Source organism: Eucalyptus grandis, chromosome 11, assembly GCF_016545825.1.
Source record: "Eucalyptus grandis isolate ANBG69807.140 chromosome 11, ASM1654582v1, whole genome shotgun sequence".
Lineage (NCBI taxonomy): Eukaryota > Viridiplantae > Streptophyta > Magnoliopsida > Myrtales > Myrtaceae > Eucalyptus > Eucalyptus grandis.
In genome coordinates this window covers 48,169,519-48,192,309 of record NC_052622.1, presented here as the reverse complement: position 1 = coordinate 48,192,309, position 22,791 = coordinate 48,169,519, and the positions used below count along the sequence as shown (strand labels likewise).

General features: G+C 41.9%; 3 protein-coding genes across 3 annotated transcripts; 1 reads left to right on the top strand and 2 right to left on the bottom strand.

Moving 5' to 3' along the window:
• Positions 1 to 9,814: 9,814 nt before the first annotated feature.
• Positions 9,815 to 11,957, top strand: LOC104447517 (nuclear transcription factor Y subunit B-6). Its single transcript, XM_018873551.2, has 2 exons — positions 9,815 to 9,869; positions 11,338 to 11,957. Exons 1-2 carry the CDS (start codon positions 9,815 to 9,817, stop codon positions 11,955 to 11,957), a joined length of 675 nt encoding a protein of 224 aa, XP_018729096.1.
• Positions 11,958 to 12,382: 425 nt separating this feature from the next.
• LOC104445589 (tRNA (guanine(9)-N1)-methyltransferase) lies at positions 12,383 to 14,582 on the bottom strand. Its single transcript, XM_010059491.3, has 3 exons — positions 14,102 to 14,582; positions 13,376 to 13,735; positions 12,383 to 12,810 (listed from the first exon to the last, which is right to left on the bottom strand). Exons 1-3 carry the CDS (start codon positions 14,516 to 14,518, stop codon positions 12,601 to 12,603), a joined length of 987 nt encoding a protein of 328 aa, XP_010057793.2. The 5' UTR covers positions 14,519 to 14,582; the 3' UTR covers positions 12,383 to 12,600.
• Positions 14,583 to 16,799: 2,217 nt separating this feature from the next.
• LOC104445590 (oligopeptide transporter 3) lies at positions 16,800 to 20,926 on the bottom strand. The gene is made up of 6 exons (XM_010059492.3): positions 20,312 to 20,926; positions 19,639 to 19,736; positions 18,365 to 18,934; positions 18,020 to 18,275; positions 17,744 to 17,926; positions 16,800 to 17,619 (listed from the first exon to the last, which is right to left on the bottom strand). The coding sequence occupies exons 1-6, from the start codon at positions 20,819 to 20,821 to the stop codon at positions 17,002 to 17,004; spliced, it is 2,235 nt and encodes a 744-aa protein (XP_010057794.2). The 5' UTR covers positions 20,822 to 20,926; the 3' UTR covers positions 16,800 to 17,001.
• Positions 20,927 to 22,791: the final 1,865 nt, after the last annotated feature.

The following is a 22,791-nucleotide window of genomic DNA, read 5'->3' as shown; positions in this document are numbered from 1 at the left end:
TCCACAAGTGGCCCATCTACCTCTGATGATTCCTCCAAGGAGAAAATTACTGACGTGCCTCAAATTGTTGTTGATGATGAGGTGCAAGTGATACCTTCAGCTGTACCAAAACTGCGAGCGGAAAAACGCTTGATAAAAATCGAGGAGAAACTTAAGCAATTGCGGGGTTCATTTAGCCAAGACCCGACCGATCCGTCCCATTATGCAAAGATCAAGATGCCAAAGAAGTTCAAAATGCCGGACTTTGAGAAGTATGATGGCACCTCTTGCCCAAAGATCCATCTACGAGACTTATGTGGTCGGGATGACCCAATATGTTGATAACATCCCCTTAATGATTCAACAATTTCAAGCAAGCTGACAGGACCATCGCTGCAATGGTACATCATGAAAAAGATTAATCTATTTGGAGACTTGGGAGGACTTGACGGATGCCTTCTTCAAGCAATACAAGTATAATATTGATGTCACTCCTTCTCGAGAAGATTTACTTCGCACTGAGAAGAAGAGGACGGAATCTTTCAAGGCATATGTCACAAGATGGAGGACTGTAGCCGCTCGGATAACTCCCGAGCCGACGAAAAGGAGCTGATGGATTTGTTCATGAAGACACTCCCGAGTATCGAAATCGAATGCTTGGGATCGATTTGAGTCATTCAATCGGCTAATCCTGTTGGTGAGCGGATGAAGTAGCATTGCGTGATGGATGGGCATCGATCAAACCAGCTCATATGGAAGAGTCTCAATCAAGAAGGATAAGGAACTTGTAGCGGAGGTTAATGCAGCTTATATGCAACCACCTCGCCCTACCTCGAACACCCATCGGGAGGAGCACGACCATTCTTTGGCCAGCGAAGAACTCTTCCGGGCGTCAATTTACACATCTTCCTAAGCCATTGTCAAAGATCTTGCCAACCCTTCAAAAGAAAGGATTACTCGCTAAGGAGCCTAAGCGATCTAATCCCGAACGTTTCCCCAACTATCATCCGTCCAAGACATGTGCTTATCATATGGGAGAGGTGGGGCATTATGTTGACAATTGCCATACGCTGCAACACAAAATCCAAAATCTTTTGGATGCTAAGGTGGTCTCATTCCGCGATGCACAGCCGAACATCCAGAATAACCCACTCATTGACCACCCGTAAGCTGTGAATGCCATTTTTAATTTTGATGCTTTGAGCCCACCATGTTTCGAGATGATGCATAAGGAAGCGAAGTGATGGACACCACAGGGCAACCAAGTGGCAAATTCGATTACTATGTAAAGTATTCAGCTCCTTCCGGCTCCTACCTCAACCCACATGATATCATCCCGGATGGATGGGGTGGCATAGATGATCCCGCACACACTTGAAGGAATGACTGAATTGTTCATCGATGAAGCTCGAGAGTAGGACACTCCTCTCGCGAGAGTCTTTATTGCTTTTCGTATTTGCATTTTCAATTCTAGGATTTCCCTCATTTCAAGAATGTAATTTGCTTTTCATCCAATAAAACGCATGGAGATTTTCATGTTTTAAGGGCATGTTGAAGTATACCAAACTAGCCCCGTGATGAAATCCTACCAAAAAGAAAACGGTAAGGAGCTAATTCTCAAGGCCGGGCTTCTTCATGTTCCCTTGAAAAAAAATTCAAAATAAAATAATTTTCCAGCATGCATTTAATTTACCCCCGTTTGTTTCTTTTAATTATCTCTTTTATGTTTTGGTGCAGCTCTGCGCACATTTAAGGAATCTCTATGAGTTCCCTTGCAAAGAGGGGCAAGACACGGACACTTAACATCTTTGACTTTATCTTTTAATGTGCAAGAATAGAGCATGGCATTTTTATCATTTCAGAATATTATGTGTAATTCGTCGATTCTACTTGAAATTTATCAAAATGGATAATTCAGTGAAAGATGCCGAGTTACTTGAACATGCTAAATGAAGTGTGAAAGGCAAGCCTAATCCCATACACGCCTCCCCGTCTATACATTGTGAGGTGAGTATGGAAACATTTTGTGTTTCAAGATGAAGAGTTTTCTTGCATGAAGTACGACAACTAAAATGATGAGGGGCAGTTCATTTCTTTACAATGAACCATTGTTTAACCCTTCTTTGAGCCTAAACACTTGAAGAACTTCTTTCATACTACCCCTGTCAAGAACCACCTCATATCGGGGCAAATGGAGGTAAGGTGACATTGAAGGAGAGTGAAATGAATGGAAATTTTCTTGCTCTCACTTGCATTAATCTTCAAGTTATGCTTTTACATTGAATTCATGTGGTAATTTAAGTGCCTAAGGATGACGAAGAGCGTTTCTTTCACTATCCTACACACTTATATCCTTTGCATAGCCCACTTGAGCCTGTGATTTCGTTTCTTTTAAACCCAGTTGGTGATCATCCCCCACATTGGGGCAAGGCAAGAGACAGATGAAGACCCTTGAAGGTTCGAGTGTCATTTAAGGTATACTTGACACACACATTGTGCGCAAGAACTGAAATCAAAATAGAACTAAGGGGCATGAAAAAGTAGTGTGCCTGGTAAAAGCAAGGCCAATGCCCATGAAAAGAAAAAAAATGACTGGTGAATTGAGGGGCATGTAAAAAGCAGTGTGCCTGATCGATGCCTATCATCAAAGAAAATGATTTTTAGAAAAGATCTCTAGTTGAACAATCATTGGCATCAATGATAAACTCTTGAGCCAATAAAGAAATTTGTCAAAAAGACAATCCGTGGCGAAGAAAACTGGTGGTAATGTCAAGATGATCACCAACTCTTACCCATTACACACATCTTTGAGCCTAACGATCCTTTCGTTTCTCAAACCCAAGAACCAAGCCTATGTTACGTCCCTTACAAAGTCTCTTCAGATTAGGGCACTTGAATTAACATAGGAATTCATATGTTTTAAGCATTGCTCGAAGAAGTGCGAGCAAGATTATTTCTTTCTCATTTTGCAGGGTTCTTGACTTGTAAACCCGGAGATGATTACAGAATTGTTCTTTCAATTGCTTTGACTCAAAGAATCCCTTTGTTAAGCCATTGACCAAGCCCACATTACAATCCTTGTCAAAGACCTCTCAGATTGGTAAGATCGTGCGATGCAAGAAAATTTGAACTCTTGTCGACAAGATGATGATAAGATTGAGTGATATATTCCCGCATCAATGGTTGGGACAAATAACCCCTCCTAAATGAGAGCGAGTGAAAAAGCAATTTCACACCAAAAGTGTCTCATTTAGCATGTTCAAGAGATTCACATTATAACTGAAAATTGTCCTTGTGATAATTTTTCCAGTAGAAGCTTGATAAAGCCATCATTGAATTTTTCCTCAAAGACCAAAAATTGGCTTTGAAACCCTGAGTTTGTTCAGTCATCTTGGTGCTTGATGAGAATTCCAAGTACCCATTTATAAAATATTTTCAAATGTCTAGTGTGAACTTCAGATATTTGAACCCTTAAATGCTTGATGTGGCTTCCAAGTGTTTGTCTTTCCAAATGTCCGATGTGACTTCCGGATGTTTAGTAAAATATTTTCAAATGTCTAGTGTGAACTCGAGATATTTGAACCTTTAAAATGCTTGATGTGACTTCCAAGTATTTGTCTTTTCGAGCGTCGATGTGATTTCCGGATGTTTTGAATTTTAAGTACTTGATGCAATTTCCAGTGCTTGGGATTTGATGAGAGTCCCAAATCCCCCAAAGATTTTTCTTGATTCAGTTTGATTTAGGCGACCGTAGAATGGTACGGGTCCTAAAACAACATTTATTGCTCTAACAAAGGCGACCGTAGAATGGTATGGGTCCTGGAAAAGCAGTTTCCCCATTCAGGCGACCGTAGAATGGTACGGGTCCTGAAAAATCAATTCTCCGTCAAGGCGACCGTAGAGTGGTACGGGTCCTCGACAACACCTATTCCCTATTTTAGGCGACCGTAGAATGGTACGGGTCCTAGAAAGTGAATCCCGTTCAGGGCGGCCGTAGAATGGTACGGGTCTGGAAGGTAAATCCCGTTTAGGCGACCGTAGAATGGTACGAGTCCTAGACACAACCAAACACTGTCACCGGGCGGCCGTAGAATGGTACGGGTCCCAGGAAAACAGTTTCTTTATAAAGTTATGTTACTATTTTAGGCGACCGTAGAATGGTACGGGTCTGGACATGTAACACCGACGCCTAGAACTACTCTATCCTTCTTGAAGGTAAGTTATTCCAGTGCTTGGGATCGATGAGAGTTCCAGATCTCTAAAGACTTTAAGCCTTTCAATTATCTCAAAAGATTTCCAGATGTTTGTCGAGTCTCGTAGGAATCATTTCACACTGATAATACTTTTGAATCTCCGAGATAAGTATGGCCCAGTACGTGTTCTTCTTTGCATTTGCATTTCATTGAGCATAGACACATTGAGATCTACGTTCTTGACCAAATCATTGCATTTACATTGCATTATTGCATGACCTTGCATTTCAAAAAAAAATTAAATTTATTTGAAAAAAGAGGTCATTAACATTTGCATATGCATTCCATATTCATTTTGCATTTTGCATTTCATTGAGCATAGACACATTGAAATATATGTTCTTGACCAAATCATTGCATTTACATGGCATTCTTTATTGCATGACATCGCATTTATTTGAGTCCATTTCTTTCAAAAAAAAAAAAAAAAAAAAAAAAAGGTCATTACAATTAGCATTTGCATATTCATTTTGCATTGTTTAAATTTAGGTGTCATTTATCTTTGAAGGAAACCTCTACGAGCTTCCTTCAAAGAGGGGCAAACTGATGACACATAATATTTTTTTAAGAAAATAATAAATTAAATAAAATTCAGTTTTTGAAAAATCTTTGTTGTTGAAAATATATTTTCATTTCAAAATTCAAAAAAACTCAACTGCCGGATTTTGGAGCCATTTCTTTGTTGGAGAAGTTGAGCGAAAATCTCCACCGGCGAGAGGTTGAGCAAAAATCTCTACCGGCGAAACAAACTCGAATTTTCGCTTTATAAATAGAGGGGTTCTTCTTCACCTTGGCGGGGGGTTCTCTTGATTGTTCGTCGAAAAAAAATAGAAAACTGAAAGAGAAAGAAAAAAGTGTGGGGGCTTCTCGGGGTTCGGAAGAAGAAAAAAGAATGAAAGGTTTTTCATAGCTTTTTCGTTCGTGCCTTTGAGGAAAATCTGCTGAAGGAAAAGTCAGAAAAAGTGTACAGAAAGAGAGCAGAGAGAAGTGACGTGAGGGAGAGAGGAGAAAAAAACAAAGGAAAAAGTTGACAAGACCCCTACTGTTCACTTCTTCCTCATTTCGCTTCTGCTCTACACGGTGTTGCTGCTCGTCCGCCACCACACCACCATCGTGCGATCAACGCCGTTTGAAGCCCGACGACTGCCCGCTCCACCGCACCTCTGCACCAGCAAGCTCGCCCGACGCCGACGCCCTTGCTCTGTCTCGCCCAAGGGGAACTGCTGTTGCTCGAACGCCGCCCGCCCGCGTCTCGTCTACGGCGACCATTCAACGCTTGCAACCGTCGACGCCCGTACCCGGCAGCCTGCGCAGCTATCGCCACCTCGCCGGACTCGCCCGACGCTGTCCCCCGATCTTGCCTCCGAGCGCCATCGCATCTGAAAGCCTACGCCGGTCCGCGAAGTCGCTGCTGCTCGCGACCCAGGAGGCCGACGCCAGCCCTCGCCACTCCATCCGTGTCGTCCCCGATCAGCCTGTCGAATCCCCCTCGCTGGTGACTTCCGCCCGCGACGCACCAGTCGCCCGAGCCGCCACCCAGCATCGGACTGACGCCACGAACACCCGGCGCCGCGCCTCAGCCCATCTGTCTACCACTACAACGCTTCAGCAGCCCGTGCCACGCCTCACCGCCGCCGCTACCACAGCTCGCGTCCCCGCCGTTGCCGAGTTCAGCCTGTCGCTCACCACCGCGTTGGAGCCTCTTCCTCAGTTGAAGCCGCATCCTCACCTCTGCAACAACCAACGCCGGCTCCACGCCCAAACAGAACCATCTGCCTTTTACTTTCTTTGCGCAGTGCCGTGACTTCCGAACCTCGCCGGAGCTCAGACGGACAGCCCTTGTTCCGAACGGCGAGCCACCATCGCAGTTCAGCCATTACGCTTCCTCGCCATTTCTTCAAGTCCCACCGTGAGTTAGACTAGGTAAATTTTTAGGTATTTGGTTTCATAGTTTTTTTTTTTTATTATTATTTACTTATTATTTTTATTCTAACTTGATTTGTTTTGATTTATTATCCAATTGGAAAATTTGTCATATTAAGTTATGATAATCAAAAATATTAAGCTGCGAGACGTCGGGTTAGATTTTTGATTATTTTAATCTTTTATGACAAATTTATGGTTTGCTTTGCATTATTGACTTGCATTAAGATATATGTCATTGATATACATTGATAAATTATATTTTGGTGCATCATCATTATTTGCTCCTCACATATTATGCATATCTAGAATTTAAGTACCTAGGTCCATATGCATTTCATATTTAAAGCTTTTGCATTTTGTAAGATTCATTTAGAATTAGGATGATTTTCCTTTAATAAAACAAAAAAAAAGAAGAAGAAATAAAAATGTTATTTAGGTCATATAAATCACACCACATGTTGCACTCTAGTTAGTAGGTCATAGATTAATGTTTTAATATTCCCATCATGTAGTTTTTTTAAAAAAAAAAAAAAAAAAAAAAAAACAAAGATTAGTATTCCATCGTTATATTATTTTTTAAATAAGAATTATTAAGTCATATTAAAAAAGAAGAAGAAAACACAAAAGTCATTTCCTTGGTTAGTTAATAGGTTAATTTATAATTAATCTCATATCATCATTATTTAGCAAAGGTTGCATATATGCATTAAAAAATGAATCATCATAAAAAAAAATCATAAAAAGAGCATGCATGTAGAAATATCATGTCATTCATCCCATATCATGTAGCATATGCATATTTAGGATTATAAAAATTAGATTGCATACATATAGTAATAAGTTTAAGTCATACCATATGAATTGCATCTCACATATCATTAAAGTAAAATCCATGCATATTAAATTTAGATTAAGATTGCATATAATTAATTTTTTTTCAAAAAAGAAAAAAAGAAAAATTAGTTGTCTTGTCATTTAGAAATCATGTTTAGGGCATGCATTTTTATTAGCATTTTTTATGGAATGTTATTTTACTGATTGTGCACCCGCATGACCACCATTTGCATGTTAGTAATCTAGGTTTAAATTAATCAACATTGCCTGCAAAATATTTTTGAAATTAAAATAAAAGGTACCGAAAGGGCGTTAGATTAATCTAGCGTAATCATGTCCCCGGACCTATTGAATCTCTGGTTCGCAAAAATGAAGTATTCTCCCATACTTTATTTGGGTTTCTAATCAACCCTAATTGATTAGTGGCGGCTCCAAATTGAATAGAATTGCATGTTTAAATATATTAATTTTAAGTCGCGATTGGTAGGACCTGGGAGGGTCTGCGCCAAGTCTTCAGACTTAGTAATCCATTAACCTAAACTTCTAGGATTGGCCCTGAAAATTTAGGTCGCGACATATATAGATCCTCAAGGGGCATATGGGTCAAATCCGTTAATATGTTACATAAGATTTGTTACCAATGAACAATTATTAGGGTCATGTTTCTTGCCATCACACGGTACAATTCATTCAATTATCTATCACTTGGATGTGAGGAAAATTGCCCAAAAAAAGAGAGAGAGTCATAAATCTATTATATGGCTGTCAATTCAATTTAAAATTTTTCATTTCTAATATACACAAATCACAAGATATTTGGATAGACATTACTCCTCTATGAAAAGGATAAACATATCACTCATTTTGTTGAAATTATATATGCTTTCTATTTTAATCAGTCGAGAACTAAACTGAAAAAAAAATATATAGTGAATACATTGTATGCCTAATCACTATGGTTGGGATGCAACCAAATTTCTTTGACCATCACCTTCCTTGGTGTGGCTTTTTATTTGCTTGCAATTGGCTACAAAAGATAGGCGTGACGGACTGCAATTGTGTACAAGCGTTATTTCAAAACCGTTGCTTCAATATCAAAAGTACATGTTTGCGGCGAGACTGACTTCAATTGTGCATAGGCGTTACTTCAAATTGTTGCTTTAATGCATTTGCAATTCTATCTCGCTCTCTTTCCCTTCGAACATTATATATGAGATATGACTAACTTCAAATATATATAGAAGTACTCACTCTCAAAATAGATAAATACAATGACCCTTTTTAAAATATTTGATATAGACATCACTCCTTCTCAAAAGTGGATATAAAGATCAACTATTGTATTCAAAATATGAGTTTGTATTTTAAGCCATCGAAAATTAAGTTGGAAATATACATAGTAAAAACATTGCATGCCTCACAGAATACGATTAACCTTCTCTAGCCACTACCTTGACCGTGTCCATATAAGCATGACTGACTTCATTTATGGATAGAAGCACTCCTCCTTAAAATAGGTATATGTAGGGACCCTTCCTAAAATACTTGATATAGACGTTATTCCTTCCCAAAAATGGTTATACAGATCAACCATTTTGTCAAAAATATGTGTTCTCTATTTAAGCGATCAAAAGATTAAGTCAGATTATACATATGGTAAGAACATAATATGTGTTCTTTATTTATGCCATCAAAAGATTAAGTCAGATTATATGCATAGTAAGAACATCGTATACCCTGCAGGGTATAACCAAATTTCCCTCACCACCACCTCCATTGGTCTCTCTCTCTCTCTCTCTGAAACCATATATAAGTGTGACTGACTTCAGTTATGAATAAGAGCACTTCTTCTTTAAATAAATATATGTAGGGACCCTTTCTAAAATAATTGAAATAGGTGTTATTCCTTCCCAAAATTGGTTATACAGGTCAACCAGTTTGTCGAAAATATGTGTTCTTTATTTAAGCCATTAGAAGACTAAGTCATATTATATATATGGTAAGAACATCGTATACCCCACCCCAAAGGGTACGACCAAATTTCTCTCTCCAGCACCTCCACTGTGTCGCTTTGGTATCTAATCTCTCTCTCATGTATTAATTTTTGCTGGTACATTTGGGAGATGTGATAAACGTGAGGGCCAAACTTACTCCTAAGTAGAGAAGATCTCAATCCTCCATAACATTAATAATCCTCTCTCTCTCTCTCGCTCCTATGTACCAATTTTTGTCAGTACATTTGGAAGATGTGATAAACTAAAGAGGGCCAAACCTACTCCTAAGGAGAGAAGATCTCAATCCTCCATCACGTTAACCATTCTCTCTCTCTCTCCATCTGATTTTCAGCACCAATGAACAAGTGGCTTGGCCATCTGGAACCCATTCCTCATCTCGGGTTCTTACGTGCCCAATCTTCACCCCCCATCTATCCACACCCCAGTTCGCCTCGAAACAAAGAAAAAACAGAGCTAAGCCAAAAGCCTCCTCCCTCGCGCGTGCCCCCTCGCTTCTCCCCACCCCCCTCCCTCTCCCCCACATCCAAAAATTTCAAAAAGAAAAATGGTCCTCGACCAAAATGCGTCATCAGCTTTTCCAACTGCCTTATTCAGTATCGTGTTCTTCGTTCAGGTCGCCACCGCCACGTGTCCGCCCCGCCTTGACCTCTCCAACTCGCGTATATCTCCCTCACCCCTCTCCCTCTCGCCCTTTGGACTCCCCACAGTCTCAAAAGAGCCTTCTTGCTCCTTAGCCTGCGACCATATCATCATCAGACATACAGAGACAGGGAGGGAGGGAGGGTTGATTTGACTGTGCGAGTAGAGATGGAACGTGGCTTCCATGGCTATCGCAAGCTCCCCAGCAACACCACCAGCCCCGGTACGTCACGTAGGTTTTTTTTAAAGCGCTGCTTTTGCTGTCTCGCGACATTCTTTGACTCGAGATCTTACATATGTGCAGCGTCGCACGTAAACATCGCTCGCATTTTTTTACCTCTTATGGCACATGATAATTTCCGCCTCCTCTTTCTTTTCTTTTACCTTTTACTTGTCTGCATGCATGGTTCAATAATGCGCTATCGTATCTTTGCCATGAATGCCTTCTTTCTTCACATGCAAAAGAGGATCGCGTCTGGTTAAGCACAGAGAGTGAGAGATTGCGGAAGGGTTTTAGTTTCAAGCGAGAGTCCATCTGCATTTGGCTTTGCTTCAACAGTTCAAGTCCTTAAATCTTGATTTTCTTGAGGTTTATGGCCTGACTTGGAAAAAAGGGAAAATAGCTGGTGAAAACGACTGGTATACGGAGGAAAAATACGGAATAGAACAGTGCAAGTGTCAATTCTGATGCATGCAAAGTGGACCCGAGCGCCATACATCTGTCCCCTCCCCCCTCCCTTTTTTCTGTTCTCTGGAAGAAGTGGGAAGAAAATTTAAGCGATCGCCTTCGCATACGTTACGAAATGCTGAAGTTAGCGTGTCTGCTTTCGCGAGTGCACAGAAAATAAAGCACAGAGGAAAAATAAGGGGAAGATTCAAACGACAGTGATGCTGCAATATATTATGAACCGAACCCGGATGAATGGTCGGAGCTTACGTTGCTCTCGTGCTCGCGATTACAGCTTTGCTCATACCTCGAGTCGGTAGGATGGCAAGTATCGTGGGGTTTGGGCGAGCCGGACTGGTGCGACATGCCTTGGCTCGCTCGAGATTTCTTCGGCTGCGAAAGTATCGCGTGATTATTTACCTAATACGGCACACCGGTGCTCGTTCTATATGCTGCATAACACGTCGAGGGCATTAAAAATTCTCCGTCGATAAGTTCCTAGGATAATTTTTTCACCCCATGATCAATGTTTATTTTGATTCTTGCGGAAGGTGAAGGTTTCAGGTTGCAGAACTGACCTAGACAGGAACCGTTCTACATGCTCTTTTGGCACTGTGTGCTTGTTGTTAAGAAGGGAGAGAGAGGCTTGCATTTGGAGTTTTCGATGTAGAACTACCAGCAAATCGCTAATGGCCAGTTAATGCTTGCACATTTATTGCTTAATCAATGCATGTGATCGAGATCTGGTCGAAGCACAGTGAAAATCAGTCTGCTGCTGTTGACTTTTCAGGAGTGAGTTACGCATGACGTGTTTCTTACGTCTGCCTGACGTCACGCCCGTGAAAACATGGAGGTCACTTTACCAGTCTCGAGAACGTATTTCTTACATGCAGACGAACGCTTTGTACCATGTTTATGTCTATCTAGATGTTGTCCGAATAGTTTGTATGATGCTGGTTAGTTCAGCTAATTGACTCTTACTTTCTTTTGGGGGAATGGAAAATACTCTCGCATTCAATCTCAGGACCCGAGATCGGAATGGCAGTTGCTGACGGAAACCATGCTGCCCCCAACAACAATGGCAACCACCATTTGAATGCGGATGAGAACAACGAGTGCACCGTGAGGGAGCAGGACCGGTTCATGCCCATTGCGAACGTGATCAGGATCATGCGCAAGATCCTCCCCCCGCATGCCAAGATCTCGGACGACGCGAAGGAGACAATCCAGGAGTGCGTCTCCGAGTACATCAGCTTCATCACCGGCGAGGCCAATGACCGGTGCCAGCGCGAGCAGCGGAAGACCATCACAGCCGAGGACGTCCTCTGGGCCATGAGCAAGCTTGGGTTCGACGACTACATTGAGCCCCTGACCATCTACCTCCACCGCTACCGCGAGATAGAAGGTGACCGCGGGTCCCTGAGGAGCGAACCCTTCATGAAGAGGGTGGTCGACTACAGCAACTTGGGCGTTCCCCCCACTGCTTTCGCTCGGGGATTCCCGATGGCAGGCCCGGCTGGCCCCCACCATGCTTACTTTGGAGCTCCGCCGATGGGTGGGTACTACAAAGATGGTAACACTAGCCATGAGGGCTCTTCAAATGGGGCTATTGGAAATGGTGAGGCTCATGGCCAGTTCGAATGATGATGCACCATGTTATCTTCACTGTAGGTGGACAGTGACCTACCTCTTTTTACTTCTCTTCTTTTTCTTTTGAATGAAAGAAAGGTAACCTAGCATGTTAACGAAGGAGGTTGTAGTCTATTCGGAACTGTGTTTGAAGTGCAGATCAAGGGAAATAAAACAGTAACTTCTTGGCCTTTTCCTCGCTTGAAGCACCAGAACAAAAACACTTGCTTTCTTTTCTGGAAACTTTTAACATCTAAGTCAGCAATTGTACTGCTTATGTTCATATCAAACCCTTTTTTCTAATCAATCATTCAACACTTTGTTCAGATGAAAAGTTGACCATGTTATGTATTCAATGGCATAAGTGCAAAACAATTCCCCGTAAATGATGGATACTATTCCAAAATTAGCATTTGCTGTGACCATCTAGGAGAAGGCACTATAGAAGCCAGCATGCATTTACAGCCATTGATGATGATGACTAAAGGTTATATCTCCTCAAAGCCTCAAATCAGAAAGAGATCACTTGGGTACTCACAGAATACAAAAATGTAGAGCCAGATGATCATCAATGAACTCGTGCTGTTGGCTCTCCCAATTCACAACGGGAATGGGATGTAAGGAAATTAAACAAAAACGGGTTACCGCGATCTATAGTTCAGTTAGGAGACGGAACTTCAACACACTCCTTGTTACCCTCAGGTTGATTGTCCTCTACATTTTCTTCCTCCTCGGCTTCGCCTCGAGATTCGATCGAATCCGCTTCACACCGTTTTCTCTGAGGAATCACGTGAAAGAAGGACTCCTTCCAATCCTTCGTCTCCAAGAACTTGAGGAGTATCTCCACTACTTGGTTCACAGTCAGAACCTGTGATCAAGAAATAAGACATTCCACTCTTAGACTTGCAACAGCAAGTGCTGAAAGGGCAAAGGACAGGAATCTTACAGAAATGTCAATGAACAAATTTTCACCAGACATTGACGTTTGCAAAGACAGAAAACACCCGATTCCAGATTTCAACAGCACATATGGGGCTATATAACAAGAATTCCGTTCCAAAAGTCAGATCACACCAGTTCACAAAGAGAATCAGTCATCAAAGCCTAAGGGTTACCAAGAACTGAGAGACAATACAGCTAAAACAAGTATGCAGATAAGACTAATCTAGGGTCTCCAAAGACAGTAAAACGGTAGAAATTGTCATCCAGCGATGACTAATTTAAACAGCACGATAGCATAATGAATTGCAACAGTACTTTGCATTCAAATATAATAAACTCCCGCTCAGCTTCATAGTGTGTATCAGCAGAAGCTCCACCACTGAGCAATAACTGAGCTCAATAGACATACTCTCAACTCAAAAGTTATCGAACATACCGGCCCATGATTCCAAAATACAAATCAGATTAGCAAGAGAAAGGATATTTTGTACCTGAGAACTCGACATCTTCAAGTAATTCCCGATAGGCAATTTCGCAGTCTGTATCCCCTGCTCCTCTGCTTTCTTCATGGTCAACCCTTTCCACCTGTTCCGATCCACCAACCCACCGATGATGTAAACCTTCTTCTGATCGAGCACGTCGAGCACGTTCTCCGAGTCCGCTGTCAGGTACATCAAATTCTCCTTCTGATCCTGCAATGCCTCGATATAGGATTGGTCTTCCTTCTCGACAAGCCACTTATCAAATCCTGGTATCCTCCGCAACTGGGCCCCCATTTCTCCCCCGCATCCGGTCAACCATAAGTGACAGGGATACTCATATCTCCCATTCATCGCGTAGCAGTACATAATCTGCATGACTTTATCATTGCAATCAATAACAAAGCGAAAGCATTATCAACGAGAAGCAAACGGATTGATATAAATCACAGTCGCGAACCAAACCGAACCGATACTAATAACTTTCCGATTACTCCTCCAATTCATTTCTGGCTTTCATCTTCAATTAAACTGACTAGAACACGAATCCGTTTCCAACATAAACGTGCAAATGCATTACAAAACAGAAGCATCTCATTCACAGCATCAATTCCTATGTCAATTCCATCTTTCAGTCCTATGTAACCTCACGATCAAGAATTGAAGCCGAACCACCAAATTCGTTCGATCCCAAAAGCAAAGATCGAATCTTGGACGAACCCATCAGAGGGAAATTACCTGCTGGCAGAGGCTGTTGATCTCGTTAGCCGACATGAGGTGGGCGAACTCGAGGTCGATCACGACCTTCTGCCCGCCCGCCCGCGCGTCCTCGAGCCGCCGGAGCTTCTGCCCGCGCTCCTCCGACCGCTTCTCCATCCGCTCCCGCCGGAGCTCCCGCCGCGACTCGATCAGCCGCGAGCGCTCCTCCTCGGTGGCGGCGCCCTCGAGGGTCTCCTCCCATTCCCGGCGCCGCCGCTCGGCCTCCCGCCTCTTGTGCTCCTTCACCTGCGCCTTCTTCTCCGCCTTCTTCGCCTCGAACCGCTGCTGCTTCAGGAGCCTCTTCTGGGCGTTCTTGGAGAGCAGCGGCGGCTGCGGCGGCGGCGGCGGCGGCGGTTCCAGGGCGAGGGCGGGTTGGTCTTGAGCGGGGGCTTCCATTTTAGTTTCTCCGAGGTTCGACCATGGACGAGGTCTACCCGGTCGGAATTCAACGAGGTTTAGGGCTTTTGTCACGAGGACAAAATTGCCCCTCTCTCTCTCTCTACTGTGTTAATATTGTTAAAAATCTCAAACTAGTACATAATTGATGACTAGGTCAAAAATTTATCCTATGTACAAATTCATACGTCTCGAGCCATATAGATTTTTCCTTATCCAATCTCTTATTCTCCGTGTTAGATTCGTTCTGCACACATATACATGATATTAACTTGAGATATATCCATGATAAGATATTAATTTGTGTCGAAGGATATTGACACAAAATGATACTAATTTGTCATGGAGCACTGATTTGAGAATTTTTAATGGTATCATCCCTGAGAAGTTAGATTTTGAACTATTGTGCAAATATGTCCATTTTGAAGCTAACTTTTATGATGAATTTTGGTTGTGAAACCTCGTTAATTATTCTATTAGAAGAATTCTCAAATTCTTCTTTCTCTTGTTCACGCACAAAGTGGGAAGAATCATTTTAAAAGTTTTGAATCTATTATACGAATATCAATTTGATTATCAATCTTTTAATTTAATTAATTTAGCCTAAATCTTCTAGGAGTGCTATTTCTACTCCTTAAATGACTACATTGACCCCATTTACACCAAAAATGCAAAACTTCTTTTAATCTTGCAATTGCAATTCAAAGTAGTGGCCCAACTCTTTTTTATTCTATTTTTATATAGTTATCATAATTGAGCATTTTACTTTTTTTTTAGCATATTAAAGAAAACTACATTCTCAAATATACCAAAAACATTTTACTTATTCTAGGTAAAATAATCTTGTTAGTAATTAGGAAAAAACACATTCTTTAATATAGTATAAAATTAAAAAGTCTTTTCTTCATAATTGATCTAATAACAACTTATCTATTTTTTGTCACTTTTTTTTTAAAACATGGATAAAAATGACAAAAAATAGATAAGTTTTTATAAGATCAACATTAAAAAAGAGACTTTTTAATTTTTATTTTATATCAAAGAATATCATTTTTCCTTACTATTAGAGATAATGTTTTTGTCATCTTTATTTCAAAAGCTCACTTTCTTACTGAATTTTTTATAATTTCATTAGTCTACACTATATATCAAGTCTATTTATTTACCATATTAAAGAATTTATATTTTTTTCATTATTATATTGGTGAAATACTTTTATACAAAGCATGTAATGTGTTAGAGAAATATATAGGAATACAGTAAAAACATTATGCACAATGAGGTGTCTTTATGCAATATTTTGATTCATTAAATTTCATCCACTTAACAATTTATCCATAAATATGATAGACAACATGAAAAGAACTAGATTTTTGGAAATTTCTCTTTTTGACCAATTTTTTTAAAGTAATTGTAACAATAGAAAAAAAAAAAAATAGTGCCATTAATATATGTAAAAAGTCTACAATAAACAAAAGATAGAGATATGAAATCATGGTAAGTTAATCCTACATATTATAGAAAAACTATTTTTTTTTTTTTAAATGAAAGTAAATTTGAGACCACAAATCTTATTGCAATTGAATGATTGAGAGTAAATTTGTCTTTTCGATGAAAATTGGGTGGATTTAGTCATATTAGGGATTGTATAATCTTTTGATAATTTGTTAATATAGTCATTTTGGCCAATTTTGATTGGAAGTTGGTATAAAATTGACTGTTATATGTGACATAATCAATATTAACGTGAACAATTTTATCATTTTTTTTTTTTTTTAACTATGGGCCACCGACACATAAGCAACCTTCTTTGGCCATCGAAAAGGCCACAAACCGAGGAGGCAAATAAGAAAAAAAAGGAATAAAAGAACGAAGTTCAGAAAAATTTATGTTGGTTGTGCTATGTTGAACTTTAGCAATTTCCAGCCAAATTTGATCAAAGATTACACTAGTAAGTCGTCAATTTATGATTGAATTTACATTCATATAATAAATTATTGTTTTTTCCGGTAATTTTCCCACAATTTGTAGCCATTATTGAAATTGGAGCTTATGGTTCATCGGGAAATTTCTAGATATCCAAATAAAACTGGAAAGGCTGGCAGTACACATTCACGAAAATATTCAAGTTTACCATCTGTTAAGGTAATGTGCTGGTAATGTTTGGATCCTGTTGATGATGGAGCTTATTGATTATTTGCCATTTGGGCCTCGAGTCCTCGACATGCCAGAGCATGCTGAGTTTCACTCTCATAGAGTTAATAGACTAAGAAGAACAAAAGGAGAGTAAAGAGGCCATCCCTTTATCTTTTATCCTTCATATGTAAACTAGCTTTGAATTTGAAGCATGTACAACAATGCAAAGCTATGCTAGATAATCATCAACTTCCCATCTCTTCCCTTCTCCTATTTGAATATATAAAAGGTACTCATCTTAGCTTTAACACTCTCTGTTTTCTTCCACAATAAAAGGACCCAAATGGTCATGTAAAAACCCGGCATCCTTTGACCATGATGCCCGGTTCGGTCGGACACGATGCCAGGGGACAGTGGTCTAGCTCCGACCCCCACCACTTGAGGTTCCTGTTGTTGTTCTGCAGGGCGAAGAACAAGAGCACGCCCATGAACGCTGTCCCGGCATCCAGCGCCGCGGACAGGACGTAGTTGTACTTCTGCCACCACCGCTTGTGGTACTTGAATACGAAGTAGTTGAAGATCATCCCCGTGATGAGCCAGCTCGCGATGTTGGTGGGCGTGGCGGGAGGCATCCCAGCGAAGCCGTAGGATATGACAGGTATGTTGATCAGCGCGATCCATTTCTTCTCAGGGAAGATCTTGCTCAGCACCCAAATGGGCACTGGCAACACGGCTCCGATGAGGAACAACCACACTAGGTTCCTGTATAAACCTCCGGGGCCAAAAAGGCGTCTTGGGCCTATGAGTCCCCATATGACGGACGCGTCGAAGGTGACTCGGTACTTGGGGCAGGTCCACGGGCTGTCGGGGTGTTGCCCTTCGACATCGCAGATATCGTTGATGTTCTCCAGCATCCACCATGCCACCGCAAGGTTCACTAGAGCGGCAACGACAGTACCCACAAGCTACAACGAACACAATAAAGAAACAAATACAATTGTGGCACGTTGGTATGCTTCAACAAACTAATCCACGAATGAAGAATATGTTTAATAATCAGATGCGTAGGTTTGAGGTTCGTGTAGATACCTGAGCTACATACATACAGCGAGGAGGAATTTTCATGTACTGCCCGAGTTTGAGGTCGGACAAGAAAGAGAGAGCGTGGACCGTGCTGATCCTCCCGTACATTTTGAAGATCAAGTTCGCAATGGGTTGTCCTGGTAAAACATATCCTATGATGAACTGCGCTATAATGTCGTACCCGGGTTGCTGCAAAGTAGCCATAAAGAGATTTCAGTATAAACCGAACCAGTCCTTCGTGTCTACAGACACAACTAGAATTCCCAAAATAGAGAATTTAACCTGATTGGTAGTCGCTTGTATGACCCCGATCGGGAGCGTGACGATCCAGGCCAAGCCAAAGGCGAACAGCATCCCCCACCATTCGAGTTGCACTTGTTCTTTCCAAATGAAGGACATCATCAAAGACACGACGGTGCTCCCAACCAATAAAATAAGGAACCACCATTGAGGCACTTGTTTGTAATTTCTCATGAGTTTCGCGTGGATGTCCAATTTCGCATTTGTTACCGCTGCTTGACTCTGCCTAAAAATGTCTCTGCACAGATAAAGCAATCAGGAAGACTGTCAGTCAAGCAGACTATCTTGTTTTTCAAGTGGTATCGGATTGGATTCGTGTTTCTGCACCTTCCGTGAAAGAGCGCCACATGAGTGAGCGTGGCCGTGAATCTTGCAAATCCTGATCCTATCGAGAGAGCAAATAGAGGGCTCAAATAGAGCTTGCCATAATCATTGTATGCAGGAATATCGAGTTTGAACTGCGAATTCAATATCTTGGTGGTGTCATACTCGTGCCCATTGGACCTGAACAGCTTGTTGGAGAAAATTGGGAACTTCCGAGCGTCAAAGGTGTTGTACTTCCAGTAACACAGAGGGACGATTATGTAAATGAACATGATGAAGCCGACCCCGACATTTACTATGGAAGTCCAGGGCGTCACGAGTGGGCTGCCATGGTATGCCGAGATACCCGCCCAGTCGAAGGTGAAGGCCCCGACGCCGAGCCCGTGGTAAGCTGATCCGACTTGCTGGGCAGTGATGCTGTGCGGCCAAGCCCAGCACACCCATGAAAAGAACGTCAAGACCATGAAGAGGTATCCAGGCAGCGCGTAATAGAGAAAGCTTGCACCCATTGCAATTAAAAAGAATCGCATTCGAGTACACCCTTTCGATTTATGCTCCTTTTCGTGAAGTGCTCTGCAACAGACGGACAAAAAGAATTTACTGTTCAGCATCAGAATCGTCCTCTAAAAGACATGCAAGGCGTTCACTTCAAGCCATCGTCACCGATTCACAAGCAGAAATAAAATAAGAGCAGTTTAGTCCCACTCGAACATAATTTCATGGCTATCATTGGTGACATAATTGGAAACATTGAACAAGGCAGGTCCTCTGCGAATGGCTAGTGAACATTGGGAATTTCTCTGGCGTGGCATCTGGAAAAAGATCGATGTGGTCCAAGATTTTCAAATCTATCTATTAAGCATAGACCGAGCAAAACCGCATCGATTTCATTCCTTGCAGATGCTAAATTTGCAATCTTTAGCAACAAGACTCTGTTTTCCCGAGGAAAAGCTTCTTCTGTCATGGCAAGGAATAAAATACAATGGCATATTTGACTGGTTAAAAAGTGAAAAGCGCGTTTGCAAGATGGGGAGTCTGTCTCAGATCATCATTGTACAGGAAAAGAGCATAACTTTCTCTTGGTTTTATGGGGTTGGATTGAGTGGAGGCTTTTGTTGGGTTCTGCTGCATGCAAATCAAGAGCACGACATCTACAGCGAACAGAACAGCAACGAAAAGAGCACAGTCCAAAAGTTGTTCTGGGAAAAAGCAAAGAGAAAAGAAAGACCTAGAAAACCTCAACGCATGCACAGAGAGAGAGAGAGAGAGAGAGAGACCTGAACAGAGAGACCTGAGCAACATTGGACGGCCACCACATCTCAACAGGGTCTACCAGGTACCTCCTGAGCATCCCAGCCCAGCCATAACCCAATATCTGAATCACAAGAAGAAGAATAAATTAACTTTATTAATAGCTAGGAGCTTATACTTAAGTGAGGAAAAAAAGAAAAAAAAAATCAAAATTCCTACTTGTATTGTGCTTGCAAAATTTTTACAGCTAAATAAAGTTTTTTCCCCCTTTTTTTTTGGCTGTTCATTGAGTTGTTCAATTTTCAGTCATGTTCAACCATTTCTAGGTGTTCTAGAATCTGAAGAAACCAGAGGGAGATTATTCAGAAAAAGGACGACGAGTTAGGGATGGGTCATAATCATCACTCATCAGTGATAAAGACTCTTTAAATTCCACAAAAACTTCAGAACTCCTCAACCTTTCTCTCCGCTGCTCAAATTCTCAGACCGAACACCGTAAAAAATTGAACTTGAACCCAAAATTCGAAGAAGGAAAGGAAGATTTTCAGCTTCCTGGCCTCCTCTAGTCTCGCAAAACGGCATGGCACTGACAATTAAGCCAGGCTAACAAGCCAAACCCACTAAAAAAGATCAAATTTTCAACAGACCCAGAAAGAAAAAACCGCTCCCAGAAAAGGGGAAAAAAGAAGATTTCCAGACCTGGGTAGTGAGAACAATGAGGAAGGCGCAGAGGAAGGAAAGGTTCTGCTTGTAGTACGTCTTCATGACGGTGACCGCCCCGATGGAGTAGGCGTCGCCGCCGCCCGTGCTCACCCCGCAGTTGGCGAAGATGGTGATGACGACGTGCTCCTTGATGTTGAACGGCCCGGGGTTGAGCCTGAACCGGCGGCCGAGGAGGCTGTACTCCGTCGTGGGGAGGACCCGGGCCATGAACCGGCCGATGGGGAGGACGGCGATCTGCATGAGGATGGCGGAGATGACCAGGGGCTGCGTGCGGTAGGTGAAGAAGGTGTTGAGGAAGATGAGGATGACGCAGGAGGTGAGGCCGAGGGTCCAGGTCCGGAAGGTCATGACCGGGATGGTGGGGTCGTCGGTCTCCGGCACCACCAGCGCCACCTCCTCCACGGAGCACCGCTCGTCGGAGGGCGCGGCGGCGCCGTTCTGCTTCTCGGCGTCGCCCGGGGGGCGGTGGTCGTCCTTGCTCGCCATTGGAGGTGGTCAGCCGGGAAGACGGCGACGGCGACGGCGACGGCGACGGCGACGGCGATGGCGACGGGAAGACTTTGGTTCAGCGGGAGACCGCGGAGTGTAGTGACAAGTTTCGTAGGCGGCTATTTATACAGGAGATGGAGAAATTTTGTAATTTTGGCAAATGACGGTACTGACCCCCATCGGTTGAGTTTTTACATCTCCTCCTCGTTGTCCAAGTGACGAAGCTGCTGACGTCATCGCCGAGGGTGCGCCGGTCGATTTTATCGTGACACCTTTTTAAGTATCGAGGTGAACATAGGCGCTGTTCGACTCGGTAACTCAGATCGAACCGGACCGAACCAGATCAAGCAGACCAATTTTAAGGAAAGCCCATCCAATTCCTAGTTGTAGAAAGCTAGAATTAGCTGGTTCTCGATTCCAAAGCTCTAATTGCCAATTCTAAATAGTATCAAGCAATTTTAAGTTCTGTATATGTTTTAACTAGAACTTTTGCAATTTTATAGATTTCTCATTTTTTGAAAATAGAGCCTATCATGCATATCCACCTAGCCTATCACTTGTTTTAAAGTTGATTTCAAAATCTACCTAGGTTTTACCTACATTATTATAAGGAATGATTGCATAAATTATCACATTTTATAACTACTACTTATTGTTATAATTCATTAATTATAACTTATATTTAGAATAATGAATATAAAATAATAACAAAGTAGAAGTCTCAATTATAAAATTGAATCTTAAACTAGTGGTTTTAAGATTATACATTAATCATTAGATATCATAGAATACCAAATGATCACCCAAAGACATAAACTAAAAAAAACACAAATTTTCCCTAGGTTCCAAATATTAGGTTCTATTTACATAAAACCTCAAATTTACTTGTCGAAATAGATTTCCCAATTCTTGAAATTTGGAATTTAGAACCGAATAAATTCCCACCAATTTGGTTATTCGGTTTCAAGTTCTACTTTAGAACCATACTCACTCTTAATTTTAACTGAAAGTTGGTTCTCATGTTGAACTAGGCTTTTTTTTTATTAAAAAAAAAAAAAATAAACATTTTTGTGCATATGGACCATACTCTTTAACATGAAAAAATAACACCATGTAATCAGTATATGTTTCTATAGTTAAATGATGTAATGCGTGACATCTTTGAATTAACTTAGTGGTCTTAAAATTTTACCTTTTGGTGTACATATGGAAATAGTTCTATGACTAAGTCATCCATTTTAAGAATGCTCTTATCTAGGCACACTTAACTTTAGAGTTTCAAAGCAAAAATTATTATTACATCAAAAGACGCTTATGAGGGTGAATTCTAGCGTTTAACACACACACACATCATAATTACTCTTTCCTTATTTGGTGCACAATTTGTTTCTTACCTACCCCCTTACCTTTTCAAAAGCCTATCAAGAGTCGCTTCTTGTCTAGGCATTTTCTAATTTCGACGACCACTTCTCACCCTTATCGGATCGGCTTGTCACTACATAGTGTTGAGTTCGAGTTTTTCTACATCATGAGACCCGACTCGGCCGAGGATCGGTCGCCCGCACTCGAGTACCAATGCGACTCGTTAATACATTATTAACGCTTTATGTTAGCATAAAAAGGGTGAATTCGGTCAACGAGCGTGGAGATTCTCGTCATGTGAGTGGAGTTTCCCGGCGCGTGTGAGCCTCACGTGCCTGCTTCACCCCAGCCACGCTCCCCCGCGCTGTCCACGTGCTTTCCTGACCCGTGGGACATCCCGCTGTCGGGCGCCCGCGGGCCCCGCCGCCGCGTCCGCACCCGACGGCCCGCCCGCCGCCGTATCCCCCGGCGGCGCCGTTAGGTCCGTCGCTCCGTCTCCGCCACGTAGGACCCGGAGCTCGTGCCCGGCGCGGGCAGGCGTCGCATGAAGACGAGGCGAAGTGGGATCCACGTGGCGAAAAGACTGCATTTCGTGCGGACCTAAA